We start from the raw sequence: 18,236 nt of genomic DNA, 5'->3' as shown, positions 1-18,236 counted from the left end.
TCATAGAGGGGTGAGAGAAAAATTGCACTGCAGAACGGCGGCGCATCTTCCTCTTTTGTACCGCCATACTTCACGCGAAAAGTAGCAGTCGATGAAACGTATACTGCACTCCGTACGGATAACCGAGTTTCGCTACAGTTGCACGAGGACATGTATAAATAAAATTGCTTTCGAGCAGTTCGAAAACACCTAACGCTATCGATCACCAATTATTTATAAACGGATCCGAGAAGGAGTCTACTCTCGCCTGTTAAACGATCCTTCTAAATGAATTTCTAAATTAAATTTTTGAACAAATTATAACATCGTTTTATATTTCATAAATTTCAATTTCGATGCTTTGGAAATTAATTATTTTTCGATTTAAGTAAGATATTTTGCACTATTTTGTTAAAATATAAAAATTTATATCATGACTGACCCAGCTATTCGCGGATGAACAACGAACCAAGCGTACGTTTTGAAATCACAAGTGAAATGGCTGTAAACTGGTTGTAGTTATACTGGCGAAATCCAGATTTACCTGACAACAAATTTTTCTCAACGCAAGCGAAACATTTATCTCCGCGGCAAACAAAAAAGGAGCGAATGTACCTCGTGAAACAGTTCGCGATTTTTGCGGCACGTTTTATCAACTGGTACCAGACACAATATTATGCACAACAGATGCAGATGCATCGAAATGCAGCCAAGTTGCAAAATACAAGTGGCGTTGTGCATAAAGCGCAAGGAGGGAAAAAAAACAGAGATCGAATCAGGCGAATTCAGCTGATTTCGTTTCAGTCTGTTGAACCCGTGGAGCACCACTTTACGACTCAAATATACGGTTCCAGCTTAAACGTATCCTGTTGCTATTTCTCTTCCTGTTCCGCACACTTGATCCATTTTTCTGCTTTTTATCTCCAAAGCGTCAGAAACACCGAGCTCCTTTGATATATGCGTTTAGATAATAAGGAAACAATAACTTCGATACTATGAAATATATGGAATGTTTTGACATTCTTAATAAGGAACTAATTGTTCGGTGTCTTTAATCCTTTCAGCCCAACGCTTCACAGAACCATTAAAAATTTCGTTATTTAAATAATTGTATCAAACGATTTTTGTATTAATATTTTACCCAAATGAAACGTCGGTTTAAATATTAATGATGCCAACTGTCGCATGTTCAGTTCGGTAAACTTAATTAAAACCGAATAGATATTTCAAAAGATACTGTAATTAATGCGTCAGAATGTTATCAGATGCAGAGAGAAACTGAAAGCCGTTGTATTTATTAATACTTCATGTAAATGAAAGTATGCTCTTTTTTATATAATAATCTTTTCACGAATCTATAACAATCCATATAATTCCATAATATCAAATTTCCATTTAGTCCACGTGTATTCACGCGTCACGTTCATATGAAAAACATTTGACGTGCGATGTATGGAGCATAGTCAATAGGTCGTACAATTAACGTCAATCAATTTCAGGAAACGGTAAACGATGTACTCGTAGCCCAAAAATAGGCAAGCGTTTAATATAATGAACCTCGCTTGTTAGTTAACAATATTCAAGTTAAAAAGTAGATTGAATCATCAAAAAATGATTTATCGTCGAAGCGAAACTCTTGAAATTGTGGATAATGGGAGGAACGAAACATTGTAAAAATAATAATGAAGGCTCGATAAAAATTAAAATATAACCCAACAAAATTGCAAACAATTACTAAAACATGAAGCGTCTAACACGAAAAGCTCTAAAATTATTGAAACGTTCAGAACACCCACGCTCATTGTTTCGGCGTTAATAAACATAGATAAATAAATATATTCAGGAAGGGGAAACGTCACGAAATCTCGGCCACTGTACATTGCATTTACTCATACATAAATTAGAAACACGAAATGAATACCGAGGGTGTGTTTAATTAAATTCGTGTCGTGATGTACGTGCCAGTTATTACAAACCGCTCCCGCAGGAGTCTCCCTCTCGAGTGAAAATACATGTTTATAAGTTTTTACCCTATTAATATCTCTTTAGCGAGCGTATCTGGGAACGCGTTAATTTGTCCTTAAAATTTCAAGCAAAAGGGTAAGAAAAAAATGAAAAAAGAAAATGGAAAAACAAAAGTTAGAAAATTAGTATTCGAATCCGGAAAGCGTGGAAGAGCTTTTATCGTCGGCATGCGGCGATTACGCTGAAATTTCAAACGCTCGGCTTAAATGAATGAACGGTCGTGTATGTACCCTATATCGTTGGAAATTTTTGTATTTGAAACGTGTCCGTTAATCTCGTGCATCTATTCATTGCAAAGCAACGCGTCGCTGGTAAAAAAGCGTACACGCAGAACGCATGAAAAAATTTGCAACTACGATAAAACGATGCCTCGATTCGACGTTTCCTATGACGATAACAACACGATCCAACCGCGACAGAGAGAAAGAAAAAAGAATTAAAAAAAAAAAATAAAAAAAAATAAACGAGATTTTATTCGGTGGAAAATTTCACGAACGGTGGCAAAAGGGAATTAGACTTTTAATCCAATATATTCGGTGGTTAGTCACGAATTTTTGTCGCGAATTAAACTGAACGGCTTATTACTTTTCAGCCTCCAATGTAATAAGGGACTTTCTTCCACTTTATAATCACGTGCCGCTGAAAGTAGCATCGGTGAGATTCTCACGGGGCTGTGTGTACAGAGAATATAATTTTCTGGATAAATTCAAGTTATATAGGCAATCCCCATCGGAGGCCTGGCGCGGGAAAAGGAAACTAAGGGTCAATGCTTTGAAAGTGCAAAGTTTTAACTTTATCTGAAGCTGCCTACAGGAGATTGCAAATATATGTCGTCTACCTTCCTGGAATCTTGTTAGCGCGATATTTTCCAGAATTTAATTTAAGCGATCATCCGGGCGGCACGGTATTAACCAAGGATTAAGTTTCCTTTTGAATAATCGATTAAACATAAATGAAGCTGTGTAGTCTAATACGTCAGTAATTTATGTAATACGATGTACTAGAAACTGCTTCAAACTCGAAGTAGAATTAATCTCTCATATATGTAAATATAATTAAGTGTCAGCGAATCTTCCTGAAGTTTGCTATTGTCTGTGATATTTCATTGAATAAAATAAAGGTATTCGTAGGTAACGCAGTAAACAACAGAAATTTTCCAGCGACCGAGTAATATAGCGTGTTCACGGTACAAACGTCTTAATATTTGATTAAGAAATCAAATTAAAATGTTCACTTCACACCGCAACATTAATTATAAGATGGTACTTACCGCCCAGGTCTGCAACGAAGATGTCCCGTAGCGCTAAGAATTCCTCCTCCGGTGTAATATCAGCTTTTCCAAAGCAGTCGTTTTCCGTCCAAACTTCTCTGGAAAATGATTTTATAAATTAAGTCGACGCTTTTCTTTACAAATAATGAAAGTATTTCTTATTTTTAAAATTTTTCTAAATCACTCTGGATACTAATATCGTGAAAATTAAGATTTTTACAATTTCTGCTTTCCCTGTAAGGCCATTTTCCCTAGGAAAATCTATTGTGCTCGATACTGTACAAAAACTGTTTTCAAAAATTTGTTCAAAAACAATTAAAGAAATACTCCTCTTTTCTGTTTTCCATGTAAAATGGAAATCGCGCGTTTCTAAAATAAACACTAGCGAACTAAAACGAATACTGGCGAGTTTATGTACATAAACGTTTAACTATTTTAGCTGTATGTAGATCCACACTTCATTCAAACATCTTCAAACAAATATTTGATCAACTTTAAATAGCATATGCAACATTTTTTTTAACTGGTACTTGCTGTTAAATTAAGAAATCTTTTCACCAAATATTTATTCATTTCTAATGGAGATCTAAAATAAACGTAAGATTATGATTCAGGAATAAGTGAGTTAGTATACTAATTATGGAAATATACATATGTATGAACAGCACGTTTCCATTATGAGAGAATGACTGAAGAGTAAAAAGGAGTAAAAAATACTATCAACGTCTGTACTTTTTTGAATATATTCGTGTATGTATCGTGCAAAATGAGGTAAAGATGAGGTCGAGTGGTTTGAGTTGCAAGAAGGTACTGATTAAGGAGAGTAACCCAGATAACTGTGTATTTTATGACGAATTTAATGTGAAGACAAGTTGTACACGTGATACAGAAATAATTCCACCGCTGTAAACATGATAAATTGCGAACAATTTCATACGAAAATCTTTTGCACCTAGTGTCACTTATGTCCGGTCATTAATCGAGCGTGTACGAATAGTTGCAGAACTCGTTATAATAAAGTAGAAAAGATGCATCAGACGCGAAATTCTGCTGACATGCTTCCCGGAAGTCTTGTATAAACTTACTCGAAAAAATGGAGCACATGTAGAACGAGATTAGAGTGATTAAACAAAGCGACACCCTTAATGACGTGTTTCATTATCTTGAGTAGCGTATGTAACCAAGATACATAAGGCCAGACGACGAAGAGCAACAAAAGGGTTAGAGGAGAGACAGGGGAGAGGTCCGAGTGGCAATCTCAATGGGTCTCGTAGAAGACTCCCTTGAGCATAAGAGTTTCATCGCGATCTACACCAACATCCGGTTGCTGGCATCAAGTATCCGCACCCTAACTCTCCATTCTTTCATCCACCTTCGACCATCGTCGTCACCAACATACATTAGGTGTCCCAGAAAGTACCTTCAGTTTTTCTAGCACCACCACTTTAATATACAGGTGTTTTCGTAACATTGTTGAGACTCGCTGAGATAATAAGGAAGGGTAGTTTGACTTGTCTCGCGTGCTGTTCAAAACTGAGCAAGTTCGTCTTTGTTCTATTCACAAAATCTACTCGATTCTTATAACTCTCAATGCTTAACATTCAACTCTTTCAAAGACACTAATGGACAAGAGAAAGAGTTATTCGTTCTGCATTGCTAAATTCATTTGAATACCAAATCAATATTCAACGCAACACGAAAGAAAACGCAAAACTTTGATCAAAACCACTGGGATTGCTAAATCATAACTATGCAAAAAGAACCACACGAAACTTGAATGAAAAAATTTCAAATTCATCCCTTACGTTCGCCCGACTTATTTCCATCCGATTATCATTTATTTTCGTCTTTGAAAAATTATTTGACAGATAAAATTTTCAAGATGGTTATACGAAACTCCGCAGATACGGATTTTTCTGAAATTAAAATTCGCAAGCTCCTTTTACCTCGGGTAAAGGGTTATCGAATGCGACGGTAATTATTTATGAAAAGAGAGATGGTGTATAAAAAATAAAACTGAAGGAACATTCTGCGGTAGCTAATACATAGATCATCTTTACAAAGTGATCGTGGTCTAAAATGTCTGCAGGTGGAAGGTGGTGAGGTCATCCTCAAGCGAAAGGAATAGACGGAAAGTCGTGTAAGAAGAAAGATTCTCGGAGAGGAGGGCACAGCTGCTACACGATCCACTTAAATTTCATCGAATTTGTTTTCGACGCTTGTCTTCGAGAGAACACTTTTTGATCGATGCTCTACTACGAGGTGAATTCTAATTTCTGAAGAGGATGAAAATAATTATGCAAATATTTTTAATTGCGACCAATTAACAACTTCATTACGTTGTCTCATAAATTCACGCCATTTTTCACAAATTTTGGATATTCAAAGTAAAATGCAATTTCCATTTCTTGAGTAACTTATTTTTACAATTTAAATACAAGGAGTGTTTAAAATGACAAGAAGCGTATTAAAATGCAAGTTCATAGTACACAGCATTCGGTGGGTAGAATAAAGGAAACATTGATTGCTTTGTAGGAACGCTGTCCTCCGGAAAACCTTTTGCAATTTCATAAGAGGCAGGAAGAAGCGGGCCGTTTCGCAAAAGTTCTATTCCCTGTGAGAATCCAAAAGCATCAAGGAAAAGGAGAGAGTCGGTGTACGTGACCAGAGGACAAAGGTAAAATCACGCCTTCACCTTGGTGGTGCACTCATGAAAAAGGGCGTAGTTAATGGTGGAAGATTCCTAACCCGGTGCTAGATGGTGGCTGGCTTTTCAGGAAGTCTTCGCCTGCCTTGAATTTTCATTAAAAAACTGCTGCACGTAGAAATATTCCGAAAGGTGTAGAGCTTCAAAGAGTACGCTAGAGGCGTACGACGAGACGTGATTGGACAACGAAGACGATTTTAGGACTCTATACTCTCTATTTATTTAAAGTGTCTCATTAAACGCCTTTGTTAACAAATGGAATTACTACTTATTTATCAAATATTAAAAAAATAAAATTCTATCTACAAATAACTCTAAAACAAATCCGCCGTAATAAATTCCTTAACGCAATTCATAATTCAATTCAGATAACCACATGCACAAACATGTCTCATATGATACATAGCCACTATAAAAGGGAGCAACCTAAATCGTAGGGAAACCTGCGCAAAACATACACCAGAGTAAAACCATGTATCACGCTTATTTAATTCAAAAAATTCTGTATTCATTTGGCAATTGCTTTTTGCTATATTGAAATGTTTGCTAACAGGGGTTGGTCACGAAACAACAGAACGTTCTAATAAATTATTTTGTTTTCAAGTGATTCCTAGAAAATTTCAAAAGAATTTTATACAGTATTAAAAATATTATTTATAGAAATTCAGGAAAGACAGACACCTAATTCGTACACGAGGCAAGTCAGGTTGCAGGTTAGAAAAGTGTAGCTACTTTCGAAAGTACAAAATCCCTGAGTTGGAGGTAGAATCCAATAAGCGGGTGGCGGTAGGGTGGAGATGCAGAAGAAGGGACTGAAGCGTAAGGGGTTGGATACGTGCTGTCCCCAGGGCAGAAGAAGTGGCTCGTCCGGGCCGCTGCTGGTGGCTGTCTGAATAGAAATCCAGTACCATACAATCCCCATTATCCCCCGATTTGAAGTCTCGCGACAATGGAATCTCTCAGACGCGCCTCAACCAACCCTCCAATCCCGTCGCTCGAACTAGCTCCTTTGCCAGACACGGAACGAATAATTTCGACGCGTCGATTTTCGCCCTTGACACTCGAAAGACACCCAACGATTTCGTTTATCTTTTGAACGAAAATCGAACCTCGGTAATTTATTAAACGCGAATTATCCGCTTCTTCCAATTCTAATCAATTTCCAATTTAAAACAGCTATCCACTCAGCGTCGATTGTTTTTATTTTTGTAAAAGAAAGCAGCACTGAATATTTTATTACTGACACTTATTTAACGCCCCTTAAACCCGTTCAAAATTTATAACTTCAATTTAACTTCAGGATCAAGTAAATCTCGAAATAATTAATCTAGCGGTAAATTTCGTTTCGATCAGCAATTTTCATTTACTTTTAATTAAAGGGGTAAAATCTGTTCTTTAAACCCCGAGAAAATTACAACTTTTCGAAGGCAAACAAGACTTCGATGGTCATTCACTATATTCCTTCGTTTAACACAAAAAAGGGGTTGAGCTGCTCTTCTTCTCCTTAATTATCCTGCGACTTTGAGTTACCCAAGCCTGCGCCAAAGGCAGCCCAGCGAGCACACTTTGCCGATGGCACCGATGCAGACGGTGTAAAATTAGAGGGTTTGGATTCGGTATCCAAACGATAGGAGTATTTGCTGACTCACTGAAAGCTTCTGTCACCGTACCGCAAGTACTAACAGTATATTATACGTGCGTACAAGTAAACGAAGTTCATGGCATTATATTGTTTACCGTAATACAGCCGGATTACCATAAATGTGTTATTAATATCGTCTACCCTGAGCCTGAGCCTATATACGTCCCACAGTCAACAGTCTGCTACTTTCTTTTATCCTGTTGTATGCACAAGGTCGGCATGTACCAAAAGCTTCCATTGTGAACCGACCATGGCAAAGCTTACCCCATAAAATGGACGACGTAATATTACGGACAATCTCCTAAAGTAACCCGCAAAGGTACTGTGATGATGATACTACCTAAAGAAAAATTTGCAGGAAGGGCTATAACCATTTCGCTTCGCGACAAGAGGTAGCTATGACGGAACGTTTTTACCCTAGCAATAGAACTTATTTAACTCGAGAATTTTGTTCAGTGGAATTAAGTTAGAATTGAGTAGTCGGATTGAATTTAATACTCAAGCGATAATTTTATGTTATTTAAGTAGGAGTTATTTAACAAAGGAGTGATATCGTTTCTGATTCATTATCGCAAAAATGAAACTCCTTTAAAGTAAAGGGAATATAAGTAACTCGTTTTCGTATCAATGAGTTCATCTCTCCAGTAGACTACCCCCTGCGAAAGCATCGAAGCGACGATTAAGGCTACCAGCCAAAAGGATCGATGGGGTGGAATGGAGAAACAACTTGACGGAGGGACAAGACTCATGGGTATATTTAGAGGCAGAACACTTCAAAGGAACAACGTTTTGCGTCGGTTAGGACTCATTCGGATGAACCAACATAGAGGAACGTATTAGAATAACGAGCCATCCTTTTCTGGATTTAATGTAATGTAAACGTCGGTGGGTGCGCAAACACTTGGCCAATTAATTGGCTCGGTGCTTCAAACAAAACGAACGTTGAAAAATGTCGAAGGTTTACACAAAACAGACCTTCCTACATAATTTGGTACAAACAATTCAACTGAATGAACCGTCCATCGCTAACGAGCACTTTCGTTTTTAAGCATTCAACTCTTTCGACCCGTAAAACCACCATCAATATTTTATCGAAGATGGAACCTGATGCTCTGATTGTGATACGTTTATTCAGCGTATAAATTGATTTGATAGATGAATCAAATTTAAACGAGGAAGTATAACGTTTGAAAATAAATATTATAAAATATATTATAAAATATTATAAAATATTAGGATGAAAAACAAATTCCCAAAAATGTAATATTTTTTCAAATAAAAACGAGTATATACTATGAAATTCTTGGTAGTGTTTTACAACACATGAATCAACGAGTAAACGTTTAGAGAGTTGTGAATCAAATGCGAAGGTATTCTTTCTCGCATGTCCTGTCATCAAGTTGAGTACTATTTTCAGCTTCAAGGGTCGTATTCATATCTCCGTCTAAATGGCACTTTTATCCTTAAGCATCATTCATATCCGTTAACCGGTGTGAAACAATGCACCTTTTATTCACATTGGATACACATGAATAATGAGTTATAATTAGACTAAACGCGTTTTAAACTTCCATCAACATTTTACATTTAGGTATTTATCATACTTTGCAAAATCTACTCAATTAATTACTACTTTGTTATTATATTTTGTAAATGTTTCAGACTGATATGCCATATTCTATTAATTATCAATAAATATTAATACAAACAATAACAAATGCACGAATCGTATTGATATGTAATTTATCTGCTTAAACTATGTGCTGAAAATTTTATCACAATTTATTAATATAAATTTTTGAATATATTCATATATTTATACCTAATATATTTTCAAAAATAAAAACATAAGCAAACATTATTATAAGTGAAACATGTCACTTCAATATTAAAGGATAATTATATTCTGAGTGAAACTAAATATTAAAAGACATCATTGCAGTACAGATGAAATTTTAATTGTGCATTCATGAACACGTTATACTATAAATGAACTAATGAAACATTTATTTAAGGATATTTAACTGAAAAATATTTGATGGACGTTTAATTCACCATTTAACGATTTTCAGAGCTTGAACGACCTACTTCGTGAAATTCAATTTTGGGAGGAAAAATATTATTCTATCATGAAAAATAGTTAATTATAACAGACTCTATCACAACTGTCAATTACTAATTCCGCAGTTTATTTAATTAAACATACCTGTCACCCCAGTAAAATCACTTTTTAAATAAAACATTCAAATACGTTTATCAAATATTTCGAAAAGAAAAACCAGCATTATTGTTTTTGTATATAAATAGTGTTCTTACCTTGCTGCACGAAGGAGACCAACAGCTTGTTCCAAAGATTTCGATCGTAGCAGTTTCTGAATTTTCTTCATAGCATCAACTCTGTAAACAATAAACCATCACACGAAAAAGTGTAATAAGATCTCATTATATTTCAAAGTTTTATTCAGATATTAACGCATTGTTGACCGGTCACGAGTTAGCTCGTATTTTCATGTCCAAACGTTGTTGACCGATCACGAGTTAATTCCTATTCTATTTCAATTTATGAAACCCAGGGCATAAAATAATAGCCGGTGACATGAAATAGTTTCTGTGTAAAATTGCCGATCAACAATGTGTTAATATTGTTAAAATTTAGCGAATGGAATGAAAACGTACTTTTGATCTTCTATAGGCGTATCCAAAGTCGCATCAAACGGAATGACTTCGGGTATCGTTCCTTCTCGCATGACAACAGACAACTGAGGACTGATATCGTCCCAACGTTCTTCTAAACATTGAGGCGGAGCTTGTTCTCTCTGCACCGTTTCTATACATATTTACAATTAGAAAGACCATTCGTCCTTTCGGTCAACATTGTTCGGTCAACAAAGTTAAACTGGTTCTTACTTTTCTGATTTTTCTTATTTCCACTCTTGTGTCGTTTATGCTTCACTTTTTGGACTACTACACTACGACTGCTCTTTCCACAATAATGTCCCAACATTTTTAAGAAAATATGCGCTGTCGTTATCAGATCGATCAAATATTGTCTAGAAAAACAAGACGTCCTTTCAGGGCAGAGAATTTAATTCAGGATTATGATTCGTATAAAGGTATATTTAAAAAAATTCTAAAATCTATGAAAATAGAGTACCACTGTACTACTTGTTACGAAAGCGATAACGTTCAAGATGAAGTTATAGTACGTCCGTCGAGTTTTGTTTTCGTCACCGTCAGAAAAATGTCAAAGAAGCGACGATATCGCGATGCGCTACTCTACCCTTAGATTTTCACAGTGGAAATCCTCGGAAAACCCGTCAAACTTGCGGAAAGTTGAACAGCCATCGCCTTTTCCCATTTCACTGGCCGGAAGGTCGATAAAAGTTGTTTATTTCAGTAGGAAACGCGAAAGAAGAGGGAAGGAACAAGCAAGGGTAACGGGTGAATGCAATGGGGAGAGAAACAGTCGAAAAGAAGCAAAGAAGTAGGAACAAGAGTAGCTCCCTCGTTGTTCGAGCCGATTGATTTGAAAGCGAATCTTATAATAGAACTTATACCGAACTGATTCTTATTTCCCATTTCTATTCACCCGATAAACAGCTGCTTCGAAATGCCAAACAGAACATTAAGCATATTAACTGAAGGAGGGAAATAAAAATTTTTATTTTTTATCTTGATGTTTCATAGATTTAACACATGGAAAAATTAATTTTTTGCAACTTTCTTTAGCAACCTGGCTCGTTTATACCCATGACTAATTTTTATACTGTTCTTGGCTTTCAAAAAGTTTGCAAAAATTCTCAAATATTTATTGAAAGCTTTACTTTAATATGCAATCGTTCCTGGAGTCATATGTTTAAAGAATTAATTGGGAAAACTAAATATTGGAAAAGGAGTTTGAAAAAGTTGGAATTCGCTTCGGACATAAACGACCCAGCTTACCCACGAAGGGTTAAAATTCATGCTTTCATACAAACCGTGACATTTTAACTTCGTCGAAGCAAAGTAGCTGTGAAAGAACAGTTTCTCGATACTCCTGGACATAAAACACGTTACTTTTGATAACTTTGCTGGATTCTCGAACACCTCGGTCCTTGCTCTGATCCATCGCCATCAAGGTGTGCAAAAGTTCCTACGATAATAAATGAAAGGAAAAACTTATTTCCTTTCATCGAAGAAATAAATTCGAACATCGGTGATCAATTTCTCACCTGATACGCTTTTAATGCTACGTGTAATCTACGAGACCAAACTGGGATTTTCTTTTTATCAACAGTCATCATCTCGTAGTACTGATCCATCTGTTTTTGTACTAAATAAAATGTTTCCGTGGATATTGTTTCGCTGTCGAGAAATAATTGATCGTGAGATATCTTCAATTCTATCCAAAAATTACTACAAACTCTCGCGCAGAATACTTTTAACGCAAAATAATCCATGAAATAAACCATTCAGTTTAGTATTGTGCATTTGCGAGAATCCAATTTCCACTCGCCTATCTCTGAAAATGATACAGGAATTTTCTATTTGTTCTGCGATAAAGTATATGGCGGAAGAGTACGAAGCATTATACCTCATACTGTTCCTTTATGTACAGAGTGTTCCAAAGGAAAGATTGTATAACTGGAAAACTGCAGATTCTCAATCGCAGAATAAGTCGAAAATTCCTTTATCATCATGAGATATAAGCGACTGGAAATTGAATTTTCGCAAATGGCAGTACTAAATTGTCGAGAAAATGGGTAGGTACAAAAATTCTTGGTGACAAAACAAATCGAAAATTCCTTTATCATTTTGACCTAGTAAGCGATTAGAAATTCGATTTTCTAACTGCTTGACTAATCACTTCGTATTAATCCTTTGCGGAGGATCGACGCATATGTGTATCCAAACATAAATGTCATAGTAATTTATAATTCCATACATATTGTGTTATATTTTTGATACAAAGCACAGCTATAAGTAAAGATTTATCATATTTGCTTTGAAGGATGGGATTATTATTTATAATACTCTGTGGAAGCTTAAAAATGCTCCGTCTCTAACGGGTTAAAAATATTAACTTCCGAACGGCAGAGCTGGGTCAATCGTGACCCAAGCCTAATGAAACATATCCAACGATATTTCGAACAGGTTTATGCGAAATTTAATAAATATCCTAAAACTTTAAAACGATAATATAAATTGACGAGACGCATACGAGCTACTATAAAGCTTGCTCGTGTTTCTACTTCTCCCATAATAAACTTCTAATAAAATGATCACAAATTTCGATGTTCTAACGTGCTCCGAATAGCAAGCTATTTTCAAGCAATAAACGTTTATTGGACAGTACTTGGAATGAAAATTGAAACCACGACAATATACGCTGCTTAAAGCAGAACGCTTCTAACGCAGACTAAAAATATCTAGGAAATGCTCTTTATAAAAGAAGCCTAAAAGAAATGAATACTATTTTCAATGACTCACCTCACATATTTTACTTCGAACTTATAATTCCGATTGAACTCCATGAAGAAACGCATGGCCCAAAGATAACAAGCCGTTTCACTCGGTTCAGGATGATTCGCGCCGACGATACAGGATCTTGCGTATTTCATTACAGGATTATAAGCAGCGTTCAGGAATTCTACAGAGAATTCTTTCAAAAACAGCCTCACGCTCAACGTGGACGTACGTTCACTTCTCGGGTCTTTCATAGGCCTTTTGTTTTTTGGTTTTGACACTTTATTCTATGTTACAACCAAATAGTATTGTTACAAGAAAATTAGCTTCTTATGCTCTCAATTTCCATTAAAAAAGAAATAGTAGTTATAAAAGTTTGGTATAATAAAACTGATAACATTTTCAGACCTTATCATACCAAACATTGTAAAACATAAGATACTATAATTCTGCCTGAAAACTGATTCTCTCTTCATAATGGTTTCTCTGTTTTATGTGGAGGTTCATAAAAATGATAGAAACAGGAAACGGAAGGATCAACAGGACAAAATGGGTAGAATTCCATAAAAGAGACGAGGAGAATCAGTGATCACTTCAATTCGGATAGCGGACAGTCACGTGGCCCGGTAGATTTATGAAAGTCCGTAATGAAAGAAACTACAAAGAACTAAACTGGGAAAAAGTTTGTCTCTTCTCGGATACGGATGTTACGCGAAGAAAAGGGTAATAACGGTATAAAAGGGGAAAGGTCTGCTTGTTGCTGGATAGGACATAAGAGACGGAAGAAAAAGAGGAGAATGTCCGCGAAAAGAGCGGTGACCTAGTTTTAAGTGCTTCAGCGCCATTAAGCAAGGAGCCAGTTCTAATTACGCGAGGATAGCCCTAATTAACAGTCGTATTTTCATTCAAATCCAGCCAGCCTCTTTCCCACTTACTCATTAACGGGAAGCACCGCAAGAAGCCAAAGATTAATTGAACAGACCGTTTTCCGACCTGATGTTTCATTCCGCCGTTTTACACAAAACAAGCAAACGACTTGAAATTACGGTATAACTGCTCATTTTTTGTTTTCATTAATAATATACTTAAAAGTAATTACCTTGTCTTTGCTAAAATTTAATGCCTCGATTTTCTGGTAAGGTTTGTGACATAACAGCTGATTGTCCCCGATTGCTTTCATATTCTCGACGACGTAAGTGCCGCCAAAATGCGAATGTCTAAAGATATTATTAAATGATAGAAAGTGATAAGTTAATCAAATGTCTACAGCTCTTTATAAAAGATACGAATTTCGGAATATGAATTTTTAATTCTGGAATGAAATTTGAAAATAATGACGATAAGAAAAGACGAACGCGTGAATTGATATGCGTAAAGAATGTATTCGCTCGCAATTGGAAAAGAACTGATCATTCGAATTCAATTCCATCCGTGACTTCTGAAAATTCAATCAATGGAATAGAAGGAACCTGTCATCGGCAGATAGTTTTGCTAAACGATGAAGGCACATTTTCTTCGCAAAAATCTATCTCCAACATCATGCGCGTATTATTCTCAACCCATTAACCACCAAGTACCGAAATAATATCATTTTTACACATTAGACTTCTTTATTCTTCAGAAATTCATTTCAGTAATTATTCAATACATTTCGGGAAAAAATACGCTTTGAAATATGAATATTTTAAAAATTTACTTATTCTTTAACCAAAAGCAGAAAACAGTTATAAAAATTTTATTCGAGTAAACAGATATTTTAAAAAACTATGAAAGCTTCGCATGGAAATGAAAGTAAATCATTGGAAGATTTGAAGCTTGAAAAATCGTGGAGGAAAAATTTCAATTTAAGCTCCCCAGCATAAAAAAAAATGAATCTTATGATTTTATTACAAATTTTATGATATCATCTCTAAAACCTCAGACCTAAAACCCCTTTCTGGATTGCGTCATTTGTCGTTTTCGATTGTGTTCTTCATCGACCAATTCGTAGGGTGAGAGAAAAAGGTCGATCTCTTTACTACCTTTGATTCTTTTCGAGGTGCAAAAAGCTTTCTACAGGAAATGGCGACACGTAGTACAAAGATACGAATAATGCACGATACAAGAATAAAACATGCGTACTTTTCAACAAGTGGATAAAAGCTTTTAGTCGGCTGATGCATAGGCTTTCCGGAAAAACTGGGTCATATTCATTGTGTATCTAACCACCGCCATCATTTTAATATATTATACTTTCCTCGGTAAAACAATAAAACTCTCACTAGTGAAATATCTTGTTTATACCGTAGCAGTCATATTCGTATTTAAATTTCATCATGCGTACAACCGAAAATTACTTGCTACCCGTTGTGTGCTAGTCTGATGTGTAACATGTAAAAATCATGTATCTACGTGTTGAGTGTACAGTACCGAGCATAGTAGGATTCCCCCGGGAAAAGAGCGATGTTCCGAGTTCCTCCCTTCCTGTAAGCTCTCACCCTTCCCACAGGCGACCGGGAGAGAATGACAAAGGGGAGAAGCCCGAGATATACAGGCTGTGGTCCCCCCATCATCAAATAATATTCACTTTGATATTCGTACTTTTCAATTATATATTAAATTATATAATATTTAATAATTAAAAGTTATCTTATTTTTGTCTCTAAATTTCTTTTATTATTAATATCATCAAAATTACTCCTTCCCCTTTAACGCTATTTTCTCTAGAGAAACCTAATGTATTCTAAAAATATTAAATGAAAGTATTACACCAATCTCTATCTATAATAATTCTTGGCAACTATAATAAAAATGGATTGCAAATAATACTTTTGAAAGTGAAGATAAACCAGCTAAGAGTATATTCGCTAATTTAACATTTACCAAATCGAAATGAAAATATCTGTGCAGATATGAAAAACAAACGAAAGAAATGAAATTAATTTAACGTTTAAATAATTCATTTCCAGAACTCGTGAATTTCATATTCCGAAAATCGATGAGAAATTAAGTTATTAAAACTGTAGAGATTTATTTTATTTATCGATCACACCGAAGCAAATATGTATATTCCATTATTAGCTATCAAAAAACATAGTTAAAAATCTTCTAACCAGTTATATGATTTATTTCAATGAAATATTTTAAATACAGAATATTATCTCAGTCCATTTAGTCGAAAAAATATACTTGTGCACGTATAAAGAAATGCAAATGGAAGAGAATTAAACTTACCTGGAACTTGCATATTTTCTGACCTTTTCCATTTTCTCTTGTTTTTCTTTCAGTCGAGCAGCTAAAAGTACTGCCTCATCTCTTTCTTTTTCAGTTGTACTACGTTGCAACCCGGACTTTGCTAACTGACTCGCATTTTGATCGCGTAACATTAGCGATACAATCTAACAAGACAGTTATTGAATAATATGTTTGAAACAACGTTATCCAAGGATATTATTACAAACATATTGTTACTTTTCACGTACCTCTAATACTTGCAAATGATATTGTTGTTCGTCTCTATTACTAGCGATAAACAATAACAAATCAACAACTCCAGATGCATGTAGTGCAAATAAAACCTATTAAACACATTATATAAAGGAATAACTAGGATTTATCAACAACTAAAAATAATACCCGATATCATACCTCATCATGAACTGTAACATCATTATCAACACGTTTTTCATTTTCATCTGGAGGAATTTGCAATACATTTCTGATAAAAACAAGAATTCTTTCAATAATCATTTCTTTCTCTTCCCCCCTTTCCATACTATCCTGAAGAGACAAAATGAGCAATTACATATGATTCAATGCTTAGATACTACCATGATATATACCAATGACATTTGAAAACTTACTATTTTAAGAATTTCACTTAAACGATTACTTAATGCTGTCCATATACGATCATCTGTTAATGCCACTTTGTAATCTTGTGTATGTGCAACAAGTTTTTGATAGGTAGCATATTGTATCTTATCGGTAGGTATTTGTTCATTAAAAACTAAGAAGACTGGACTTGTTAAATTGATAATCAACCTAATTGTACAATGAACTGTTATTGAAAGAACCCAGCAATGAAGTATATTTTATATCATTTGTAACTTGCCTTAATAATACGTCCCAAAGTTCTAACTTATCAGAATGACCGACAAAAATTTTTATAAGATCAGTTTGAAGTAATTTTGTTTGCCCAAGAAACTGGCGTACAACATGATTTTCATTATCCCTTCTTAGATATTTAATAAGATCCTTTATAACATCTATGAAGAAATTTTAATCACGTGTGATATATAAATACATAATAGACTTTTTAATCTACAATCAATATAGAATCCTACCTAAACAGTGTTTATCTAAATGATATTTAGTCCCATCATAATAACCAAGTGCAGCACATGTTGCTGCAAGTTCAGTAGAAAGATAATCTGACATTTTGATTCTCTTTGCAATATAAGCTATTCAACTCAGAATTTCTATGTAATGATATTTAGAATTCTTTGGAATACCTGTAATTAACAACACATCTTACAGAAATAATAATTTTATTACTTCTGTACAACATTACAGTTACTTCAATAGAATATTGTAAAATGTCATCTTGACACTTATAAACCTACTGGCATGCTGACTGCTTGAGGTTAGATATTCCAGTACTAATAAAAGAATTTTATAAAAATTGTTACTTACATTTACAGCAGATATCTGAACTAAAAAGGTACTAATTTCTTCATACTGTCACTAAAAATGCACAACACTTATAGCAAACACAGTACGCACTAAATGTTAAATGCAACAAGTAATGACCAAAGCGCGGGAAAATGTTTGCGCGCTTTTATGAAATTTGCCGCCAGAGGGCAAGCAATCTACAATGCCTATCGAATTATAAATCGATTAATATGTAACTTCGAATGCGATTATCGAACCGCCATTACTAACATAATTCTTTATCTCGGGATCAGACGCGTGTGTGTAACTTTCATGTTAAATTAAAGTTATTTAAAGCTTCTGATCCTAAACAATCTTTCCAAAATGTGATTTATTTGTTGAGTTTCTTTTTAAACTAGTATACGTAGTGTATATTGTCGTGGAATATTTAATATAACAGTGAAAGTGTTGATTTTTCATGAGAAGGCAAATCGAAGGTATGGAATAAAATTTGGTTACATAAAGCTTTCCATAAT

General features: G+C 34.9%; 1 protein-coding gene across 2 annotated transcripts in view; it reads right to left on the bottom strand.

Moving 5' to 3' along the window:
- The window catches only part of timeout (circadian regulator timeout), a 140,686-nt gene extending 122,806 nt beyond the window's left edge, over positions 1 to 17,880 (bottom strand). For both annotated transcript variants that reach the window (XM_034318701.2, XM_034318702.2), the window contains exons 1-15: positions 17,743 to 17,880; positions 17,394 to 17,561; positions 17,162 to 17,315; positions 16,911 to 17,091; positions 16,696 to 16,827; positions 16,530 to 16,625; positions 16,282 to 16,445; positions 14,168 to 14,285; positions 13,093 to 13,355; positions 11,835 to 11,967; positions 11,601 to 11,755; positions 10,531 to 10,673; positions 10,300 to 10,450; positions 9,940 to 10,020; positions 3,275 to 3,372 (exon numbers count right to left, since the gene is read on the bottom strand). In XM_034318701.2, the coding sequence (XP_034174592.2) occupies positions 3,275 to 3,372; positions 9,940 to 10,020; positions 10,300 to 10,450; positions 10,531 to 10,673; positions 11,601 to 11,755; positions 11,835 to 11,967; positions 13,093 to 13,355; positions 14,168 to 14,285; positions 16,282 to 16,445; positions 16,530 to 16,625; positions 16,696 to 16,827; positions 16,911 to 17,091; positions 17,162 to 17,315; positions 17,394 to 17,487 (1,963 nt within the window). In that variant the 5' untranslated portion in view covers positions 17,488 to 17,561; positions 17,743 to 17,880. The remainder of the gene's footprint in view (positions 1 to 3,274; positions 3,373 to 9,939; positions 10,021 to 10,299; positions 10,451 to 10,530; positions 10,674 to 11,600; positions 11,756 to 11,834; positions 11,968 to 13,092; positions 13,356 to 14,167; positions 14,286 to 16,281; positions 16,446 to 16,529; positions 16,626 to 16,695; positions 16,828 to 16,910; positions 17,092 to 17,161; positions 17,316 to 17,393; positions 17,562 to 17,742) is intronic.
- Positions 17,881 to 18,236: the final 356 nt, after the last annotated feature.

This window comes from Osmia lignaria, chromosome 6 (assembly GCF_051020975.1).
Source record: "Osmia lignaria lignaria isolate PbOS001 chromosome 6, iyOsmLign1, whole genome shotgun sequence".
Taxonomy (NCBI): Eukaryota; Metazoa; Arthropoda; class Insecta; order Hymenoptera; family Megachilidae; genus Osmia; species Osmia lignaria.
Note: the sequence above shows the minus strand (reverse complement) of the source record. Positions and strands in the feature narration are given on the sequence as shown.